Here is a 17,202-nt window from a genome sequence, read left to right as displayed (position 1 = left end):
AAGAGCCAAGTGTGGGAAAATAAACATTTGACTGTTGTTTCAATTGAAATGGATGGATGGGAACGACTGTGGCTCAAATGGTCGAATTGGTCGTCTCTCATCCGGAAGGTTCTGGGTTGATCTCCAGCTCCTCCAGCAACATGTCTGGACGCGTCGCTACTGTACAAGACACTCGACCCCAAGTTGCTTGTGATGCGATATTTATTGTGAAAGGCTGCAGACACGAAGACGCAGCACGCCACTCGTGTGACGATATGTGACGAGACTTCAGATGCAAAAAATGCCACAAAAGGTCACGACACGGCACAACAGGACTTTGTTGATCATGCACTGTGGGGCCGCTGTGGCTCAGTGGTTGTGTCAGCCATCTTTTAACTGGAAGGTCGGTGGTTCAATCCCCAGCTCCCACAGCCGTGAACTGAATGAATACATTTAATATATAAATGTTCTTCTGGTGTAATAAAGTTTACGAACATACACACCGAGTCGAAATAAGGACGAACAATGAATCAGCTTTTTTCCCCGTTTATTTACAAGCTAACCTACATGTGAAGTAATCTGGGACTTTGGTGAAATCAGAGACCAAAGACGTTTTCAGAACTAGACAGGAAAAAAAAATGGAAAGAAGTGAAAACATAAAAAATACATCTTTAGGAAATAAACAACAGTAAACACTTTTAAAAAAACATCGCTGCTTCATGTTGTACAGTTGTAATTAAGTATTGATGACTTTTCATTATTTATTAAGTATTTTTTCCCTCTCCTGGGGCAGCTGCGAAGCGAGCCATTCAATGGTGCGTTTGCGAGCTTCCTGCCAGGTGTACCTGGGGGCGTAGCCCAGGTCCCTCTGAGCCCCCTGATAGGAGAAGCTGAACGTCGTGTTCAACATGGTGAGGAGCTGCCGGCTCAGCGGCGGGACGACGCGCACAAAAGGCTGCAGCATCATGCACACGAACTCCATGAAGAAGCAGAACAGGTAGAAGAGGCGGAGCGGCACCATCAGTTTCTCCTGAATGCTGAAGCCCAGAGGGGACATCATGGCGTAGTTGAAGTCTGAATAGGAGATATGAGGAGTGTCGTCTGACACGAAGTAAAACCTTCCCCCGACGACTTCTCTTTTTTGTGGATCTTTGAGGCTGCGGGCTGCCTGGAGGTGAGCCACGGCCACGTTGCCCACATAGACAGGGTTCACCAAAGCGTCCGGCAGAGACATACGATACAGAACGTTGTTGTTCCGTATCCCGTCACCCATGTGGCCCAGCAGGAAGCGGCAGCCCTCCCCGTAGATGTACATCGGTCTGATTGCGCAGGTGGCAATCCGGCTTCCGTTCGGGAGCAGCTCGTGGTGGACCTGCAGGGTTCTCTCCTCAGCCTCCTTCTTGGTCTTGCTGTAGGCGAACTTCAGCGTGCACTCGTAAACCGTGTCCTCTGTGCCGTTGATTATGGGCTCACCCTTGGAGTTCGGCCCCATCACCTCGATGGTGCTGGTGTAGATGAACGACGACACGTTCTCTTGAACGCACGCCTCCAGGAGCAGCTGAGTTCCTGCACAGCAAAAGACGCTCATGAGCTCATGACAGCTGAAAGAAAACCAGATCCGTCTCATCCTTGAAGAGGAAAAACATTTCCTCCGGTGATTAAAGAAATGTTGCCTCAAAAGAAACGGAAACTCTTCCTTGTTGGTTTTAAACATGTAGGAAACAGTTACAGTCTAAGTCAGTATGGTCTTGGTCTTAACCCCCCCTCCCAGGCCTCGGTCTTGTCTTGGTCTGGATTTCTAAATGCCTCGGTCTCGGAGCACCTTTACTGACTCTACCTGTAAAGTAGTCCCAGCCTTTAAGTGGTCGATTTGGTTAAAGAGCAAACAGCTGCTAAAGTATTGATTCTTGACGAATGATCAAAGTTTGAAATTCAATTTGAGGTGTTAGAAGTTGAGATTCTGGCCGACTTCATGGCACAGGTGGATTTAGTGTTAGTCCAAAAGGTAAATGTAGGTAAAGTGTTTAAATGAGTTCAGTGAATGTCAGTCTTTGAGAGAAATGAACAGCATGGAGGTCTTACCTCGGACATTGACCCCGTACATCTCGCTGTACTCCACCGAGTCAGTCACATCGATGATGGACGCGATGTGGAAAACGATCGAAGCGCCTCGGCAGCTTTTTCTCAGGAAATCCCCGTCTCTGATGTCCCCCTCGAAAGCACTCAGCTTTGTGTCGCCGCGACAGTCTAAAGTAAGTAAGTAAGAAAAGTAGACATGTTTTTTTTCGTGTCTCTGAATCTCCACTTACACGCCTGTGAGTGAGGAAAGTAAGAAGAAGGAGACTGGGCTCCTGACCACGTTAGATACACAGACTCGGTAACCATAGCAACGGACTCAAAGCTCTGGAACTGGTTTGAGTGAGTTCTTAAAGTGAAAAACTCAGAGTTTCTCTCAGGTCCCCGATGAGCAGACTCAGCGTTTGTGTCTTTCTGACGCATCACAGTGTCCGGCATTTTCTACACTGACAGAAAGTTATCCTGTTAAACCGGCCGTCTAATCTCGCAGAAATTAAAAAAAAAAAAACAAGCTTTGTTTTTCCCGGGATTACAAAAATATTACAAGTTTAAATCTCAAAAAAATAATTTAAAATAACACAAATAAACAGCATCACTATCAGGAGACTATCAAAGAATGAACCAGCGGATGGATGGATAGATACTTTATTGATCCCGAGGGAAATTCAAGACTCGCAGGAAAAGTAAGTAAACGTGTATGGATTAAAGCTTCCATTTTCTTTCAGTTTTTAGAGGTCAAATTAATTCATAAAAGCAAGACAAAAGAAAAACAGAGACATGATCTTGTAGGTACTTGATCTTACCTTCCAGAGTCTGTAAAAGTTGGGGCTTCACTTCTTTATCCAGCAGACGAATCTCCGACATCTTCTCCTCCTCCAGCAGAAGCCTCACCAGACGCTTCCCCAGAAATCCACAGGCTCCGGTCACGACACAAACATCACCGCTCAGAGACATTGCTGGTTAATACTCTGCCGATACGACGGACAAAACTTCTCTTACAAACAAATTGAAGAGCTCAAAGTGGGATTTTTTTTTTTATTTTTTTTTAAATGAATAAAGAACTTTTTGTGTTCACAATCTGCAGAGCGAACTGAAGCAGCTTGTGTCCCTCTCAGCCTCGAGACTTTTTCTTATGTGACAAACTTAACCAGAAATAATGAGTTATTTATTCAGAGGCAGAAAGAAAAAAGGGGATGGGCCGGGCTACTTCAGGGTGGAATGTGTTTTTTTTTTGTCTTTGGCTTTGAGGTGTGTTGATGTCATTATAAGTTTCCTCCTTTTTTTTTTTTTTTTTCTGCTCTTCTTAGAAATTCACTTTGAATTGGTGCACTGAAGAGGAAAGATGAGACGATCAGATCTTTACTACAGAACAGGAATTTAATTAAATGCTTTCACATTGCAAGGAGAGTACAAGGCCACATAAGGCTCATTAAAAAAAATATATAAACTTGATTCAGTGTTTCAACATGTCCAAAATGTTCTCCCTCAAGCTGGGATGAATTCCAATTGGCCTTGATTGACTAAGTAAATGGTACACTGTTCCTTTAAGGCTGGGAGGTACAGCAGAATATAGCATGTTTTTATTAAGCTCTTCTATGTATGGCACTCTGTAACCAGTGTTATAATATTCATAAACGTCCAGAATAGATGTGTCTGAAGGAGTATTTTTGGATTAAAGTTGTACATTTCACGAGAGCTAAGTCATAAATGAAGGAGTTTAAAGTTCTTATTTTAGTCCATAGTTACATCAGAAGAGCAGCAGCCATCTAGAGGAAATTAAATGAGGAATAGTTCTTTAGTCTGTGACACAGATTGGAGATATGAACTCTCTGGAATGAGCTGGGTTTTTTTTAATCATCAGCCTCACATTCCCATGAAGCAGAACCTTGAAAAGTTGAAAAAGAAACTGGGCTTTTTTCCCCCTGTTGTTGTGAATTTAACGACTTTAATCCTGAAAATGTTAGATTGTTTTCCTTTAATGGGGCCCTTACACCCCATCACTCGCGTGGGCTCTGTTAAAGTCTCTTCTCTATTGTTATTTACGATGCAGAAGTTTCACTTTAATTTAATAAATGAGCACAATAGCGTGACAGAACATCCAAATTACTGCTTTGAATAGCGGGATGTGGAAACTCCCCCCCCCCCCCCATCAGAAAGCACAAGTGTGTTCAATCACTTGCAGCCTTCTGCTGCTGTCTATTTGTATTTTTCTTGGCTTTGCACAGCTGTGCAAGATCTTATCTGAAAGTTAAAGGTAAAGTGTCTTCACTCAGACACACACCGACACACACACACACACACACACACACACACACACACACACACACCTGATCACTCATTTAACCACACCATCATCCTCCGTCCTCTTCCCGTTTCATAGCGCGACTAAGGGCGCACATTTATATTATATATTTTACATTGATATTCATTCATAACGATCTTACCGTTTGGGCCTTAGAGATGCGTCCTGTTTGTGTACCGAATAAATGCGGCCCTATTTCTCCAGTTTAAATACGCGGATGTGGCGGGCCGAAGTACTCCCATTAACTCCCATGGAGGGAGTTAATTAAAGCAGCGTTTCCAAATGAACTGATCGCAGCTTTGATTGGGCGAGAGGCGGGGTCAGTCAATCACAGGGCTGACATACAGTATAAAGACAGACAGCCAGCGCCTCACATTCACACCTACTAGGAATGTAGAGTCAGCAGGTAACCAATGAGCTTTATGTCTTTGGACTGAAGCCGGAGAACATGCAAGCTTCACACACAGAGAGGCTCCTGACAGACGAGGATTCATAACATTTTATTTCCAATATAAATATTCAAAACATACAAAAAAAACAACAGTTATTCATCCATGAAATGTAATATATTAAAGGGGAAAAGACATTATTTAGAGGCTGTGAGGAAAATGACCTCATAGTATCAAACAGCATTTTCTGCTCTCTGCCACTCCTATTCGGGAACAATTTCGGCCTTGTATTAATGCTGTAAAACTTGATGATTTTTTTCTTTGATGAGGGCAAGATGTCTTCTGTTAAATTTAATTCTTGCAGTTCCCATTGATTTATTAACAGTATGTGGCTTTCTTTATTTGCTAGCTACAGGCTTCGTTTAAAGGTTCAAAAAATCCCAAATGACGTTTTCATTCAGCCAAAAAACTCCATGAACATTATGAAGGGCCGAAAATTAATCACACAAAAAAACAACATTCCTTTAGCCAAATCATACATGAACTTTGAGCTGGTGTGTCATCGTAGACGTCAGCGCTCTGAAACGCTGTGGAAAACAAATCGGTCAGGCTTTGATTAATTCAGGCAGAAACTGCGTGATAAAGTCAACGAGACTCAGAGACACTTAAATATTAAAAACAAATGTGTGACTGCTTTTGGATTAAACACTCAAAGTCTGTTTACAACAACAACAACAAGAGCCTAAAGAAGCGATGGAGTTACCTGTTGTTAGACTGATCCTGACTTGTTTCGTCTGTACACCAATTAAAAGACACATTCAGCGTCCATAAAGAATCTAAAACTAGCTCATTTAAAAAGAGGAGATAGATAACAGTGCAGTGAGCAGGAGAGACGCTGCGTGGTTAAAGCCAGCTGTTAAGGCTTATGTATGTTAGCTTACCACATTCACACCTGCCGTCTGAGCTTACATCCCCCACTCTGCTTCTTGTTTGCTCTTTTTTTTTTTTTCAGTCCAGGTTTGACAGCAGCTAAAATAACAACCTGCAAATTCCTGCAAGTGCAATTAAAGTCAGTTCAATTCAAAAAACTTTATTTGTCTCTGCCGGGCAATTCAAAGTTTGTTGGTGTGACCACCTGAGACTGGAATGGGCTGTGAAGAGGCTTGAACCCGACTCAGCTTTCAGCCTCTCGTTAGGTTGACTGACAGTAAGTCAGGCGTCGTCCATTAATATTTACAGTCTCTTCCTTGACCATAATGAAAGATTGATAAGCCTCATGCCTAACTAATACTGACCTGTTGATTTATTGAAACATCACTCATTCAAACAGTAATAAAGGACTGAAAGTTGAAGCCATTTGAGAGGTGGGCTTGAACACGCGAGCAGGTCATAATGCAACAGAAGGACAGAATAAGGCACCTGCAGGTATCACGGTAAAGAACTGTCTAACTTGTAAGCTACCTCACATTGTGGAAATGCAACCCACAATATGTTGTGTTTCGTTTTCTCACGTCTGGTCTGACGGAAACAAAAAATTTGGAAACCACCCCACGTACTCCAGTGTAACAGATCGTAGCCGTGGGAGGCTTAAAGTTTACTGAAACTTTGACCATTGCAACCACAAAATATGACATCCAAATAAGATCCAATTTCAAAGGAACGGTCGCTTGACACGAGCAACAACAACATTCAGCCTTTCTTGCACATCTGAGCCGAATCTGCCACCCACGACATTTCAGGTTTTGTTTTTCTTTCCTCCCCATTTCTGGTTTAACAAAACGATGCACATCTCAGGTGCCCGATCAGAGGAGTGGGCAGGAGAGACTGTTTTGACTTGATCTCGTATAAGTAGACCTATGACATGTTGACACAGTTTCAGAAGACCAAAGTAATGGAAGCACAGAACGACTCCTGCATCTAACCCATATTTCTATGTTGAGTTTTCTTTTTTCCCCATTTTTCATCTGACAAATGCAAAAATGATCAAAACCCCCAGGACTCGGGTTTAAGCCGTGGGTAGCTTTTCTTTATTGGGGGGTTTTTTGCCTCATAGTTGATCAGATAAAACGTTGACCTGTGAAAACGACAATAATGTCCAAAAAGAAGGAAATGTCAAGCCATCTTGAGAAGATGATTGTGAAAGGACACGCAAGCAAGAATGGTGCAATGTGAGGACAGAAAATGGCACCTCGGGCGGTTAAGTTTCAGAAGAAAAAAAAAAAAGGCTAATTTTAGCTACCTCGCCATCTCTGCCTCTGCTTATACATGTAACCCTTTGTTTTCTCGCCATTTCTCGCAACTTCAAAACTCAGGACAACCGTCTGGTCTCTGATGCACATCAGCTCTTCGCTGTAGGAAGTGGACAGTCCTGTATCTGGGCCTCGTCCACAGACCCCTCCGGCAGGTGAACCGTCATCGTACAAGCACGAATCCCCCCCAGAGGCTCCAGCACGTTGAACACTCTGTCCCACACGTCCTGCTCCGGATCGTACTTCTGCACAATGTCCACCATGCACCTGCTGTTCCAGGAATACCCCCCCACTACATAGATCTGCCCGTTGAACACCGTCACACCCACGTCGCTCTGGCCCCGCGGCATCGGCGCCACCACCGTCCACTGGTCTGTCTCTGGGCTGTAATATTCGCAGCCCAGGACGTCGTCGTAGTCGCTGCTGCCTCTGAAGTGATTCCCGCCCATGACGTAGAGTCTGTCTCCCACGGTGCACATGCAGTGCAGCCCGCGGAGCTCCATCATGTCGGCTCGTCTGCTCCACGTGTCGGCAACGGGATCGTAACACCAGAGCTCCTTCTGGAACGTGTCACGGGTAATGCCACCTGAGTGACGGAGGAAAATCCATCAAATAATGTTGCATGTTAAGAAAGTTTGTGTGTCGTATAATCTATAGATGAAAGGAAAGAAAGAAGGGTTTGAAAAGGGCCAAGGAGCAACTCTTCAAAGATTCTGTGAGAAGAGTTTAGCTATGAAAAACAGAACAGTAAACACTGATGTCTTTCAGTGACAGAACAGTAAATACAGAAGGAATTCATGGGAGCGAGGGAGTAGATGCAGTAAAAGAAACATCAGGTCAGATTTCATCCTGGGCCGCCCACTCTATTTGCTACATTTCTACGTTGTTCAGCTTATTTAAAACATGCAGAAGCTTTTTAGTTCGGGTAGAATAAGTAATATCTGAACCACCATTTTGAGACTAAACTTTGGAAACCTCTCAGGTGAGACGACCAGGGCCGAAAAGTTACGACGATTTTAAGGGCTCGTGACTGACAGCCAACACTAACACATAAAGTTTGGAGCACAGTATTTGTTTTTGTAACAGCACATTTAAGCCACTGGCAGTTGTTGGGTTTTGACTTTGTTGCAGACTGAGACACATTTTAACCGCAGGTCTTTGTGTTTCCTGCCACTCAGTCCTCCACATGTAACTTCTGCCTCTGCCCTCAACGTGTGAAAAAAGACCGTTTCCTGTCCATGGCACCTGCAGCAGCTCAGGCTGAGAGCAGCTCATGAGAGTTTACTGCTGAACAGGAAGTGGTTTCGAAAAAGGTCAAAGAAAGAGGCTCATTTATTTACTCATTTTGAAAATGGAACCCTTGCTTTTTTTTTTTTTTTGTCGAATCAAGACGACCCCTGCAAGCGACTTCGTTGAAGCTGTTTTCATAAATGCACAAAAATCCTGAAAATGTCCCGACATTTTTCTGGAAGAGCTGTATGTGTGAACGCAAAACATGATTCTGATTCTAATGTGTTGATACTGTGATTATGGCCATTACGTGCACCGGTCATATGTGAAGAAAAAAAAATGCTATTATGATTTTAGTTCTGTCGCTGATTTCTGATGCCAAAGCCAAAATCAGCCCAAACAGTCTGTCACACAAGAAGGTGCTTAATGACTGATTTAAAGGTCCTCCCTGGAGTATTTGACCCATTTAAACTATGGGCTGCTGTGCATATTATGTGCATGCAGGGGACGACTACTACAATCGTGCAAACTGCTTAAAATATTAGCCACAAATTTACCAGTTTAGAGTATGTGTTAAGAGATGCTGTAAGAAAAAAGACAAAGGGAGGAAAGTAAAAAATTACTCTGTATATTTTAAATATCTAAGAACCCTTCAGGTAATTTATGAAGGATTGGTTGTTAGACAGGCGCAGAGCTCATAAGTTACCCTTCATATATTTTGTTTCAAGTGTATAATGTTTGTTTAACACATAGGCATCCATCTTTTTTTACTGTTTTATACATGTCTTCTTCTGAACTCATAGCATCATTACGAGTATGCTGTTAAACACCAGAAAAGACGCTACTGGGGTTTTTCCTTCTCTGTGGTGCAAACAGTGCATTTTCTTTCTGAGTACAGTACCAAAGGGAGAAGTAGCGAGACATTTAAAACCTCAGAGAGGAAGTTCAGATGTTGGCTGCACAAACGGTAAGTTATAGTGACTGGAGAGCGAGTTTTCAGAAAGGCTTCTCTGAACCCTTGAACCGTCCATGTTGGTTTCATTTTACCACCAAAGCAAACCTCACGTAACTGCAGTCAACAATCGTGATTAAAGATGTAAAATGCCAAACAGAACATGCAACAACATGTCATTATATAGTGACTTTAAGAGAAACATTTAAGTGGAACAAAATGCACTCTTTCATTGAGGAAACTGAGGAAGAGATCCATCCACATACAGGAAGTCTTTGCGTTCCATTCATCAGCCTCGTTAATGAAGAAAAGCAATAAACACGGATCAAGCTTTCAACAGGAAGCATAAGTGAGGCTGGTTGATTGTTAATTTCTGGGTGCAATTTGAGACTCATGAAAATCAGTACCTGTACACTTGGACACTGAAGATAACCATGGAGAGGGTGTTTTAAATTGTTACCCTACCTGAGATGTACATGAGGTCTCCATGAACTGCTCCAGCGTGTCCGTAGTGAGGCTCCACCATGTTGTTCACAAACGTCCACTCGTTCTTCTTCAGGTTGTAGCACTCCACCGTGTCTGCTCGAAGAGACGTTGTAGTTTGTTAGCTAACTGTACACGAAGCGTCGACTGTTTTATGAGCTGTATTAAGAAGATGTGCTGGGAGTGGAAGTACAGTCACGTCTGTTTAAAATTAGCCAACCCTCTTGAACGACCTCGTCAACATAAAGTAGCGTTTTGGAGTAAACGGTGAAGACATTTTGTTCAGGAGTTGGTAGGGACCAAAAATGGAGCAAACACATTGATGAACTGAAACAGTCGCTCTCCTGACCTATCTCTCCTGAGGTGTTCCTCCCTCCGACTGCGTACAGTTTCCCCTTCAGAGCGCTGAGGTGGAAGAACGTCCTCTTCTCGTTGAGCGAAGCGATCTGAAGCCACTTGTCGAAGCGCGGGTCGTAGCGGTAAGCGCTGTCGATGGCCGTCTTACCTTTGGTGTCATAAGTGCTCTGACCTGAAAAACAAGCGTGGAGAGAGAGATGTTGTGAAATAAATGATGGATTATAACCAGTGAGTCAGTCTCGTTATTTAGAAGTGAACTGCTTTATGTTTTGGTTATACTAGTACCGTGACTTTACCTTGAACTGGTTAGATTAAAGCATGCGTTGTATTGGATTTTTAGAGCTGTATGATTCATACGCACCAAGCACACTGGGGCTTATCATGGGGGACGTGTCTATTTACGGTTTAACATCCAGTTGTTTGAATGGTGCCAAACAATAGTACAGTATGAGCCTTCGTTTTATGGAAGAAAAGTCGTAGCTGTGTCTCAATTCAGGGACAGCATCCTCTGCAGGACCCAGCCTTTGTTGCCTGCTTTGACAGCTCAGGTCAAACTAAGGAGGAGACGGTTTGATTTACAGAGGAGTTCCTGTGTGACTCACCAGCTGTTCCCACATTAACCATTTACTCTCCCCACGTTCACATCTGCACCCAAACCAACTTTAAGGCCGCCCCCCCCCCCCCCCCCCCCCTCCGATGTGTATTGCTCATCTTTACATGAGTTAAAACAAACGACTTAACTTTCAGTGTTAATCATCAACCACTTGAAAGTCTGACACTTTTATTTGAATTGACTCACAGTGAATCCTCGAGCCCTCGAAATGGAAACGCCTCTGATGCCTTTGGTTTTCAAATACTCCCCTGAAGGATAAAGTCCTTGAATTGAGACACAGCTCATAATAATAAGCGTCTTTAAATTGCAATATTTCTAATGGCCATTGGGGGGCGACTTCACTGTTTGAAAAAGAAAGTCCATTTGATTGAATCTAAAGGGAAAATTACCCTTGTTACCATTTAATCCATTTTTTTTCTCAAATTGTGGACCCATTTAAAATGGACAGTAAAGCAGGGTTTGCTTATAGGCGTGGCTACCTTTCAAAATCCTTAAATGGGGGCTCAACAACCAATCACTTCGGTTGCATCCATCTACATGACCCTGCAGTCAATTTGAGGTTCCTTCATTTGGTTTATATTTGTGGTAGAAAATGGGCCGTAAGATCTTGATGATGAACAGTATGCACTGACCTCCAACGATGAAGAGGAAGCCCCCCAGGAGAGCCACGCCATGCTGATAACGCGGCACCTCCATGGGCTTCAGCGCCTTCCAGTGACCCGTCTTCTCATCGTACAGCCTCAGCTCTCTGCTCACCACCAGCTGCTGTCTCATCACACCACCCAGAGCCAGGATGTGTGTGGCGTTGGAGCGTATCTGCGTCCGCTCAGTCTGCAGAGCCGGCTGCATGAACGGCATCATCTGGTAGTTGCTGGCCTCCAGCAGCAGGTTCACACAGCAAGTCTCCGAGCGCATCATGGAGTCGCCTCCCTCCTCGTCATCCTGGGAGATCCCGATCAGCTCACCGGGGCTCATCAGCGGGAAGCGTATATGACGCATTAAAGCGTAGACAGATGATTGGCGATTTGGAGAGTTGTGGCCAAGCCATCCTCTGGCGATGTTGTAGAGCTCCACCTCAGTGAAACCCTCCAGAGAGTTACTGGACAGAGCGTTGGCCATGGAGGTTTCAGAGAGCTGGAGGTAGCGCCCGCTCTCCACCAAGGCTGAGAGGTTCTGGCTCACAAACTCACCTGCAACAGAGGATCCACAATGATTAGTTCTCTTTTAGATCAAGCCTTTAATGCTTTAATTTACTTTGATGGCCAAAATGTCTGATATGATGTCTAATCTGTAAACTGAGAAGCTGCATATTTATTCACATTGTTGAATTTGTTTTGAAATGCCAGGCTACATATTTCACACCCTAACTTTGGTTTGGGTATAAACAGTGGGTGTTAACAATGGGCCAATGGACTGATAGGCTGGTTTCAGGGTTTTCTGACTCTTGGACTCAAGCTTCAACTCCTTCTACATCGTCTGCATATTCATAAAAGTTAACAAAAGGTTAGTTGATCTTTTTGGTCTCCTCACTCACCTATATTAAGCTGAACGTCCTCCAGGAGCAAATCAGTGGCGATACGCTCCACCTCCACACAGTTATCAATAGTTATCTGCATCAACAAACAACACAGGGAGGTTATAAATGAAATCAATCCTTCAGGCATCAGAGACATCTAAGGACAGAGAACGTGCACATTAGAGGTCAGCCTCATTAAAAAAAACAACACCCCTGAGGCAGCTTATTGAACGTGTCCTACAATCTTGCAGTCTAATGACCTCAAATGTATATTGAAATAAAAGCTGATATCAATGAACTGAAGCATCGTCTGAAAAGTGTAATGTCACGATAAATGCAAAAGCCCCCCTCACCTCACTGCTGAGCAGCTGGTTACAGAAGCTGAGAACGGGCATGACCTGCAAGAAGTTTGCAGCCTCCAGCGTGTCCTGCAGATTCACCATGTCCAGGCTGACTTTGGATGTGTAAATGAAGTCTATGATGTTCTTTAAACCTAACTTGGTGACGCCGTGCAGCTTGATCTCTCTCATCTCCTGCTCCCTCATGCCTCCTTGCATGAGAGGGAAAAAAAAAAAAGAGAGAGAGGCAAAGACAAGGTCAACGAGTGAGTTTGCATCATTCTCGAGGATTTGTCGTGAGCGGTGCGAAGTGCAGAGTCAGCACGATTCAGACACTTTAAATCCTGTCCGCTCAGACAGTTTGAGGAGACGAAAAGGACTGTACTTAATAATAGAGTCAAATTCAAACTTCTTCTGCAGCGCAGCAGAAAAAGGAAGTGAAAGGCAGATCAGTGTCCTTCCTCTTTGAGTGTTTATCTAAAACTGAAAGCATTAGCACCAGCTCCTGTTTGGAATTAATCTCTGCACTGAATCTAAATGCAGCCCTGAGTGTTTACGTGTATTTACATATATCTAAGCAAAAACTGCATCCTAAGTCTGAGGTGTCTAACAAATCTTTCAAAAGGAGAGCAGATCTTACTGTAAGAATAGAAACACTGGTATTTAAGAATATAAACTGGTGGTAATGATCAGTCACGCCTCATGTCTCAGTCATGTCTCATCAGACAAGCTTTCTCACACACACAGCGATTCCTGTGTACGTCTGCATGGAAGACCAATCAGACTGAAACACTGACCTGTAAACATGGCCTTGAAATAATCACTCGAAGAAGCCATGATGACTCTGTGCACGGGGAACCTTTCTTTACTGTCTCCGGGAACCAAAACGACATCGCACAGAGTCTCGTCTCCCCGAAAAGTATCACAGCCCTGAAGGAAAAAAAAAACAACAATTTGTCATGAATCAGCAAAAATGGAGACTTTCATATCATTAGGCGTGATTACTATTGATGTATAAAAACATGGGGAAGTAAGGAAAAGTGTGGATTCAAAGTTTGGCTCATCAACACGGTTAACTGACTTCCTCAGATTTAAAATATTCAATCGGTTAAGAAGTCACAAATATGCACCTGCAACACAGCTGCTCCGTGTTCAGTGCTGCTGAACACCTTGCTCAGGGGGCGAGGGGGGAGTTTGGGCTTTGTGGATTTGTCGGGGCGTTTCGGGGGCATGTCCAGGGGTGCGGGGAGAGGAGCCGAGATTGCAGCTGGAGCCGGAGCAGGAGCTGGTGGGGAAGGCGGGTCATCTATTGAGCCCAAATTGAACAAAGACATCAAGAGAGGAGGAGAGTTATGGGGCAGCTGTTGCAGCATGGTGGATGAATGAAGGCAGAGGTGTATCAGTGCTCACCTTGTTGAGCGGGAGGTCTCTCCGGAGGAGGGGGGGGTCTTGGAGGATCCCTCTGATGTCTGCTGCCCAGACGAGACAACCTGCGGCTCAGCCTCCCCGGCCCGCTGTCGTCTCCACTGCCCCTGCAGAACAAACGGTCAACAGACTTGAGCTTGTCTTTCGACAGCGCAGGTCACACATACACATTCACACACTGATGGTAGAGGCTGCTGTGTAAAGTGTCCATCAGTGTTAGCTATCTCATCATACACACACAACTTGGGGTGTCATGCCCAATGACACATATGGCTGCAGAAGCAGGAAATCAAACCCCTGACCTCGCGGTTTAGAGGCCAACTCACAGCCGCCCACATCTCCTCCTCCTCCGTGTTTGTTGTTTCATTTTCAAACCTTGCGAAACTACACTTGAATTTCTCTGCTTTTGGAGGTTACAGTAACTGTTTTCACTTGTTTTACTATCAGAGTGTTTTTCTCTCAGCACTTCCTCATAGATGTACAAAGAAACCACTTCCTTTTCTATTCATCTCGCTGATAGTTCATGACTTAAAGCTTTGACTTTTAAAGCGCTCTATACTGAAGTTTGATTAATAGAGTGTGTTTCCTCTAAGAAGCCCCGCCTCTTCTAAAGGTAGCTGTTTCTGTTTTTTTTTTAATTACATGTCGAACTGAAAAAGAGGAACCAGTTAAAACCCCCGAATACAACGCACAGGTTAAAGTTTAAAGAAAGAAGCGTTTCACTTTTTGCTTTGTCTCCTTTAAGTAACAGTCAAATCTAACACACACTTCTCACACACACACAGTTTGGAATCACACACACACACACACACACATGTGCACAGGCAGGACCTGTGGACATGCTTTAATGACATCATCAGGGAGCAAACCAGAGCAGTCTGGGGGTTTGGTGCCTTGCTCAAGGGCACCTCGGCAGTACTCTGGGAGTGCACAGGCATCGGAACTTAAACCCTCCGGTTCCCAACTCAAGTTCTACACGGACTGAGCCCCCACATACAATATTACACATATAACTATAAAACACATATTTCCTGTTGTTCCTGTCAGAGTATTAAATATATTAAACCTAAATATTAATACCTTCATATTTCAAAACTTGAGACTCACATCCAGTGAGTTATAAATCCAATAATTCTTATTAAATTTGATAAATTAGTTGCGTTAACATCAGGAGGATCAGTGAAGTAAAAAACATCTTACCCCATGTCATTGGCGTCTTGGGGGCGGGGACTGTTGTTCCGCCTGTGAGATCTCCTACATGGAGAGAAAAATTGATTTTCAGTTGATGCAAATATTTTTTCATTTTTGGTCATAGTTTGTTGTTTTGACCCAGAACTGAACTGTGAGACAAGAAGTTGCTCCACTTAACAGCTTCTGCAAGGCGACTCCTCTCTGACAACTTCTTTGTGTCAAATTTCACAATTTAGTCCGAATTGTTTGCTCGTTCGTAAAGCTGATAGGAAACATCCAAAGTTGTTTTCGTGTCGGATTTTTTACTTTAAAAGCTCTTCTTCATTAACCTTTTGGATTTTTTTTTTTTGTCATTCACAAATTAAAAACCAATAGAAAATATTCCACGGGGCTGTTTCTTTATTTGGTAAAGTTTTTTTTAAAATTGAATTTCTTCTTTCAGCACTTTTTACATTTTCACAACATCCAAAAAACATTTTTTTTAATAGTTTTAAATGAAGATAAAAATCATGAATCTATCCACAGTGTGATCCATAGCACATAATATCACGTTATGTCACTCTGCTTTGTTATACTACGTTTGTTTGGTTTCATTCCTGTTGTTAACTTCATCATAGAAAGAAGCTTTCCTCTCTGGGGTCCATTTAAAATGTGACGACAGAATTTAACACACAAACATTTACAACAACATGTCGCACATCTAATTTCAAGTTGTTGTTTATTAGCTTTATAAACTTTTATTTTGTGGATAGAGTCAGAAACAGGGCGAGAGAGATTGGCGTGCGGGAAAGGAGCCACAGGTCGGGTTCAAACCCGGACTGCCCGTCTGGAGGACTACAGCCTCTGGACACGGGGCACGCACGCTAACCTCTGATTGGCTGCTGGCTACTTTAATAAAGATAAAAAGTAATGAATATAAATTAACCAAAACTGACAGGAGACACAACACAAAGATTCATCTGAAAGATAAACGTGTTCACACAAAAGGCACACGGTCCCATCACACCGCAAAGACTCAAATCCTGAAGTTTCTTTCTGTTCTTTAAACTGGACTCAGTGTTTTGTTGTCTTAAACATCAACTTTAACTTGATTTGTTTTCGGAGGGCAAATCAGAACGATGACAGCAGACAGTAAAAGGACAAAAGTACACCGCAAACAAGGTGAAAAAAACCCCCACCAATCATTATGTAACGAAACATTGAAGATGATTTGATTTTGGAACAGCTCGCCTTGTTGCATTATGCTGCATCTGCATTTAAGAGTCTTAATTTAAAGAGTTTAAAAGTAGTTTGAGTTGTTGGACAGTGGACACGATCATGTATGGTTCACTTCAAACCGAGCAGAGGTCACAACTTTATATTTCTTCTTGGAAAAATGAGATTTGACAGAAAACAAGTCGACCCGCAGTGACATGCATGAGTCGGCTCTTTCTGACCTGACAGGTGCACCAAAGACAAAGAGTTGTTGCCACAAACACACAGGTGATTTATAAATGCAGAAACACTGAATGTTACTTCCTGTTCAACGACGCATGCATGAAATGTGGCAGCTGCACTTTACCTGCTGGATGGAGCTGAATCGAACCTGTGAACAAAATAAAGAGACACCTGTGAGCGACTTACCTGGAAGAAAGCTTCCGCAGCAGACTGGACCCGAGGCCTCCCTCCAGCCTGATGTCGATACCGACCAGAGCTTTGAGATGAACGAGGAGCACAAAATGTCTGCTGCAGTCTGAAGCATCTGTGTGAGCTGTCGCCGTCTCTTTGTGTCAACCAAGACCTCAGTCACTTCCTGTGCTGCTTCTCTTTTTCTTCTCTGCATCTTTTCAAACACCCCACCCCGTCATCACACACTGAAACAAGCACAATGCTGCACACGCTGTTGTGTAATTGTTCCTTTGTTGCTGAGAAAATTGGTTTACTAACAGGTCTCTGTGGATCACCTTAGTGCAGGAACATGTTTAAAATGGTTACTTTTACATTTTACATTTAAGTTTGATTTTTTAAATATATTTCATAGTGTGTAAGTGAAAATCTTGTATCAGTGAGAAGATGATAATCGTCCCTTTGTCTTCTAAAAATGGAAGTTTGCTTTTTTTTTT

General features: G+C 43.3%; 2 protein-coding genes across 4 annotated transcripts; both read right to left on the bottom strand.

Annotated features, from left to right (window-relative positions):
- Positions 1-504: 504 nt before the first annotated feature.
- On the bottom strand, positions 505-4,641 carry hsd3b1 (hydroxy-delta-5-steroid dehydrogenase, 3 beta- and steroid delta-isomerase 1). Of its 2 annotated transcripts, XM_079358310.1 has the most exons (4): positions 4,500-4,641; positions 2,859-3,023; positions 2,062-2,226; positions 505-1,545 (listed from the first exon to the last, which is right to left on the bottom strand). In XM_079358310.1, the coding sequence occupies exons 2-4, from the start codon at positions 3,007-3,009 to the stop codon at positions 737-739; spliced, it is 1,125 nt and encodes a 374-aa protein (XP_079214436.1). In that variant the 5' UTR covers positions 3,010-3,023; positions 4,500-4,641; the 3' UTR covers positions 505-736. The 2 variants fall into 2 exon arrangements, with proteins under 2 accessions (XP_079214436.1, XP_079214437.1); XM_079358311.1 differs by lacking the exon at positions 4,500-4,641 and having other exon boundaries at positions 2,859-3,210.
- A 200-nt stretch (positions 4,642-4,841) lies between these two features.
- Positions 4,842-16,852, bottom strand: LOC306832492 (kelch-like protein 9). 2 transcript variants are annotated; one of them, XM_079357223.1, is made up of 11 exons: positions 16,724-16,852; positions 15,110-15,163; positions 13,895-14,016; positions 13,615-13,790; positions 13,282-13,414; positions 12,500-12,696; positions 12,165-12,240; positions 11,263-11,820; positions 10,010-10,189; positions 9,643-9,756; positions 4,842-7,581 (listed from the first exon to the last, which is right to left on the bottom strand). In XM_079357223.1, the coding sequence occupies exons 2-11, from the start codon at positions 15,112-15,114 to the stop codon at positions 7,085-7,087; spliced, it is 2,058 nt and encodes a 685-aa protein (XP_079213349.1). In that variant the 5' UTR covers positions 15,115-15,163; positions 16,724-16,852; the 3' UTR covers positions 4,842-7,084. The 2 variants fall into 2 exon arrangements, with proteins under 2 accessions (XP_079213349.1, XP_079213350.1); XM_079357224.1 differs by having other exon boundaries at positions 12,500-12,693.
- Positions 16,853-17,202: the final 350 nt, after the last annotated feature.

This window comes from Symphodus melops (assembly GCF_947650265.1).
Source record: "Symphodus melops genome assembly, chromosome: 12".
Taxonomy (NCBI): Eukaryota; Metazoa; Chordata; class Actinopteri; order Labriformes; family Labridae; genus Symphodus; species Symphodus melops.
The sequence above is the reverse complement of the archived record's forward strand: the minus strand, read 5'-3'. Positions and strand labels throughout refer to the sequence as shown.